Source organism: Charadrius vociferus, unplaced genomic scaffold (genome assembly GCF_000708025.1).
Source record: "Charadrius vociferus isolate BGI_N301 unplaced genomic scaffold, ASM70802v2 scaffold1066, whole genome shotgun sequence".
In the NCBI taxonomy this organism is placed as follows: Eukaryota; Metazoa; Chordata; class Aves; order Charadriiformes; family Charadriidae; genus Charadrius; species Charadrius vociferus.
In genome coordinates this window covers 35,255-40,061 of record NW_009648971.1, presented here as the reverse complement: position 1 = coordinate 40,061, position 4,807 = coordinate 35,255, and the positions used below count along the sequence as shown (strand labels likewise).

Here is a 4,807-nt window from a genome sequence, read left to right as displayed (position 1 = left end):
CCAGGGCGCGGGGCAGCACCTTCCAGGGGAACTTGGGGCCTCTCCAAGCGGGGGGCAGGCGGTACACCAGGGCCGCTGTTGGGTGAGAGGGTCAGGCAAGAGCCGTGCCGCAACCGCGCCGCCCCGCACGCCCCACTCACCTGCGCCGTACAGCACCACCATGCCCGTCACCATCAGCACCGGGTGCCAGTTGAACATCTGAGCGCTGCCGTCCAAGGCGAAGCCACCGCGCCAGTGCTGGCACCAGGCGCTCACGAAGGCCACGCAAACGAAGCCCAGGCCGCCCAGGAAGGCGCAGAAGGGCAGGAAAGGCAGATCCAGCATCTCCGCGATGGGATGGCGGTGCCTGGGGAAGAACGAGGCGTCCGCTCAGCCTCCGCCGGGGCTTTCTACCCGCACCGGCTCTTGCCTGCATGCAGACACCCCCAGGGAGGAGCCAGGCTAAAAGGGGAACCAAGCACCCCGAGGAAGGGCCGCCCTGGCCCAGCTGCTCCCTGGCTAGGGAAGGATGCCAGGGCTGGAGCCGGCCAGCTGGGGACATGCAGGGTGAAACCGGTCCCTTCCGAGCCAGGTTGCTGGGCAGCACCCCACCTCACCGCTCAGGCGTGCTGCACCCCAGAACCGTGCCCAGGGGATAGTAGCAAGGAACCTCATAGGGGGTCCAGGTGTCTCCTGTAACCCTGCACCCTCCCACAGCCCCCTCAGCCCCCGCTAGATTGTCCCCAAGAACCCACCAATCTGATCCCCTCTCTCTCACGCATACTTACACTCTCTCCAATCCCCCCCAGCACCCCCAAACCTGCACCCCAGTTCCCCTTCCACCTCCCCACTGGCACCTGTACTTCCTTCTGAACCTTTCCCTCAGCACCTTGGACCCCTCCAGCTCCACCTGCAGCATAGGACCCACCCCAGCTGGGTGCGAGGAGGCATTCCCGTACCACCTTGACCCAGATCCTGGCAACCCCAGCACCCCTGCTCCCTCCTGCCTGCTCTGGGCAAGCCCTCACCCCACCTGCTCCACGAGAGTTGGGGGGACCCACAGGTAACAGCCCCACAATCCTGCCTGGGCCGAGCAGCGGGACCGGCAAGGCCCTGCCCTCCGTGCTGCCCTCAGCCCACGGGGCTCGAGCAGGTGACTGGCAGGAGCGCTGCTGCGCTTATTTGCCTGGTGATTTGCATCTGCCTCCAGAAATAGATATTTATGCCTCCTCCCGGGGCGGGGGACAGCCCTGTCCGCCCCGCATCGGCCGCCCCACGGGACTGTGAGGCAGGAGGTGGGTGGGACACGGCCCCGACGCCACGTGAGGATCAGGAGCTCAGCCGCCCACTCGCTCCAAGGCCTTGCGATACTCGTCACGGCGCTGAGCAGCCCCACAGCTCTCCCGGGCCTGGCCCCACAGCTCCTCCAAAGCTTGGGCCGCAAGGTTCCCCTGGGTCTGGGGATGTGGCGGCCTGGCCCCACAGCTCCCCTAGGTCTGAGGTCTGGCCCCACAGCTTCCCTGGGCCTTTTTTAGCTGCTGGTGAAGCACTATCGCGCCTAACTCCCTGTATGGCTGTAAGCCTATTAGACAATATTTATGATGGTATCTAGACCTCTAAAGATAAAGAGGTGTCAAGGGAGGCTATTACAGCATTCAAATGAGCTTCTCCTTTACCTTCTATGAGATTTAACATCTTACCTGGATAGATATTTTTTGCTAATCATCCAGACATCTTTAAGGCACTTAAAGACTCCAGAGTTCTGCAGGAAGGTCCTATTCAGGAGACTGGTTGACAGAGACACTTGGGAGGCAATCCTGAAGACAAAGTAGTCCAGGAAGGCTGGATGTTTTTCAAGAAGGAAGTCAGGTGCAGGAGCAGGCCGTCCCCATGTGCCAAAAAATGAGCTCTCAGGGAAACAGACTGGACTGGCCAAACAGAGAGCTATGGTTGCAACTAGAGAAAAAAAAGAGTTTATGGCCTTTGAACAAAAGGGCAGGCCACTCATGAGGACTACAAAGATGTTGTGAGGCGATGTAGGGAGAAAATTAGAAGGGCCAAAGCCCATCTAGAACATAATCTGGCTACTGCTGTAAAGGATAATTAAAAAAGTTTCTATAAGTACATTAGCAATAAAAGGAGGACTAAGGATAATCTCCATCCTTTATTAGAAGGGGACAGAAACATAGTGACAAAGCATAAGGAAAAGACTGATTTACTTAAAGCCTTCTTTGCCTCAGTCTTTAGTAGTAGGACCAATTGTTCCCTGAGTACTTAGCCCCCTGAGCTGGTAGACAGGGACAGGGAGCAGAGTGAAGCCCCCATAATCCAAGGGGAAATTGTGAGGGAACTGCTACACCACATCCAGCCCTGCGGCTCCCTTTCTGAGGAGGAAGGCCTGAGCGCAGCAGGACAGAGGGGATCCCCCATTCTCCTGGACCCCCCCCGCCCCTTGAGCACCACCTTACCTCCCTCTGTTTCACGTCCTGCCGTGCTGCTGTACCCAGGCGGTGCGGGCCCCGGGATGGCTGTCAGCGGTGGGAGAAGCAGGCAGGAGAGCTTGTGCCTCCTCGCTTGTCCCCACACAGCCCTGCTCCCTCACTGTGTCCTCATCTCCTCTCTGACCGGCTGCCCCAAGGCAGGGCGCGCGGTCCTGGGGTGGGGTGAAGGAGAGCAATACTGGGACATGGCATGCCCGAACCTGCCCTCGCAGCGTGGCCTGCTCAGCACTGCCCACTGGTTTGTCCAGCACGAGAGGTGTGAGTAACCTGCCTGGACGCTGCTCCCCGGGACTCTCACATCTCCCTCGTCCCACCATTTCTTCCCATCTGTTTCCTGAGACAAGGACAGCTGTAAGGGTGTGGGGGAGAGACTGAACCTGAGTATTCTGTGTGGTAAGAAGAGAAGGGAGACAGCTTATTCATGACAGCCCAGCCTCCACATTAGGGGCAGAGCACGGCTCTGCATCGGCATGCTAAAAACTGGCAGGAGCTGCTGTTGGTTTGATCTTCCTTTGGGTTTCCTGGCAGAGGGGGTTTGGGAGGTGCAGGGGGTTGCGTCCCACCCTGACAAACAAAACCTCCGTTCCGCCTCCAGGTCCCGGTTGAAGCGAGAAGCGACGCTGAGCCCCTCAGCTCCAGACCATGAGCTGGCTCCGCCACTGGGGATGCCGGGGCTGAGGGCTCCAACCCCTGGAGAAGGAAGATGCTTCAAACCAGCAACTACAGCCTGGTGCTGTTCCTGCAGTTCCTTCTGCTTTTCTACGATCTCTTTGTCAACTCTTTCTCGGAGCTGCTCCGCACAGCCCCTGCCGTCCAACTCGTCCTCTTCATGTGAGTGCCGGGCAGGCGTAGCAGGTAGCACGGTGGGGCAGGAGGGCTGGGGTCTCATCACGTCTCTCTCCTCCTGCAGCATCCAGGACATCGCTATTCTCTTCAACGTCATCATCATCTTCCTCATGTTCTTCAACACCTTCGTCTTCCAGGCCGGGCTGGTCAACCTCCTCTTCCATAAGTTCAAGGGGACCATCCTGCTGTCGGCGGCCTACCTGGCGCTCAGCATCTCCTTCCACGTCTGGGTTATGGTAGGCTGGGGTGGGCTTGGGGCTGTGGGGCCACTCCTGAGGGCAGACAGCATGGCCAGTGGTTCGCTTGCTTTGCTGGCCACAACCCCCTGCTCTCTTCAATCCCTCCCTCAAGAGAAGGTGGCCATGATCTATCACCACAGGGACAGTCTAGAGTTCATTCTCAGGGACAAATGTAGCTGTCTTTCATGGAGGTTTCCATTGCATAACTGTCCAAATACCATCTTTCCCTAAGGGCTGTGACATGATGGAAAATCCTCTTTCCTCAGGGGAAGCCCAGTGGATCCAGCTCTGCGCTGGCACAGAAGCCCGCGTTGGGGTAATCCCCTCTGAAGGCCATGACAGCAGCTCCTGGTTTACCTGGGATTAATCCCCAGCAAACACCAGTGCTCAAAGCCTGGGGGTGGCCCCCTCCCCGCTGGCACTGGAGGGGTACTGAGGGCTGTTGGGGGCTCTTTTCCCTGTCCAGGCTGCGTTTTCCCCTTCTCTCCCTCATCTAAACTCCTTCCTGTCGCCTGCCCCAGCCCCCAGAAGAGCAGTCCACACGCTTTGCTCAGCCCCTGGGCACCCTCCAGCCTCTGGGCAAGGGTCATTCTCCACCTCAGTGCCCCGGGATTGGGGGAAACGCTTTGAGGTGGGTGGGGGGCTGCTGTGTGCCAGGGTGCCCGAGCGGGCAGCCGTGCCGGTGCTGCCCACGCCATCCGGGCAGGGGATTGACGGGGATTTGTGAGGATCTGAAGTCCGAAGCTAGAATAGGTCCCGACTCATTGGCTAAATCCCCCTGAGCTGCTTAACCTTTGGGCTTGGGGGGCTGCCCCCCGAGCCGGCAGCGTCGCCCCTGGCCCGTGTACAGCCCCCAAACTAACGGATGGGTTCTCCCTGGCTCCTGTCTGTCTGTCTGTCTGCCTCAGAACCTGCGGTGGCGAGACTCCAGCCGCTTCGTGTGGACCGAAGGCCTGCAGACTCTTTTTGTTTTCCAGCGGCTGGGTAAGGGCTCACGGTCGCAGGCTCCCTGGTGGGGTCCTGCCTGTTTTTTGGGAGGTTGTGGGGGCCAAGGTGGGGTCCCACCCTCACCCCCGCTCCCTCCTGCAGCGGCCGTGCTCTACTGTTACTTCTACAAGAGGACGGCGGTGCACCTGGGGGACCCCCTCTTCTACCAGGACTCGCTCTGGCTGCGCAAGGAATTTGCCCAGTTCCGCGGTTGATGGCTCCCCTCGGCTTTTGGGCCACCCACCCTCTCCCATC

The 4,807-nt window shown here is 59.6% G+C and overlaps 2 protein-coding genes across 2 annotated transcripts in view; one reads left to right on the top strand and one right to left on the bottom strand.

Annotated features, from left to right (window-relative positions):
- Nucleotides 1-324, bottom strand: part of LOC104288854 (cytochrome b ascorbate-dependent protein 3) — a 1,277-nt gene extending 953 nt beyond the window's left edge. The window contains 3 exon segments of the mRNA XM_009887726.1: nucleotides 1-4; nucleotides 7-75; nucleotides 141-324. The exon segment at nucleotides 1-4 is cut by the window's left edge and continues 124 nt beyond it. Coding sequence (XP_009886028.1) covers nucleotides 1-4; nucleotides 7-75; nucleotides 141-324 — 257 coding nt within the window.
- Nucleotides 325-3,146: 2,822 nt separating this feature from the next.
- On the top strand, nucleotides 3,147-4,776 carry TMEM138 (transmembrane protein 138). The gene is made up of 4 exons (XM_009887724.1): nucleotides 3,147-3,311; nucleotides 3,391-3,562; nucleotides 4,474-4,549; nucleotides 4,655-4,776. Exons 1-4 carry the CDS (start codon nucleotides 3,184-3,186, stop codon nucleotides 4,765-4,767), a joined length of 489 nt encoding a protein of 162 aa, XP_009886026.1. The 5' UTR covers nucleotides 3,147-3,183; the 3' UTR covers nucleotides 4,768-4,776.
- The last annotated feature ends 31 nt before the right edge of the window (nucleotides 4,777-4,807 follow it).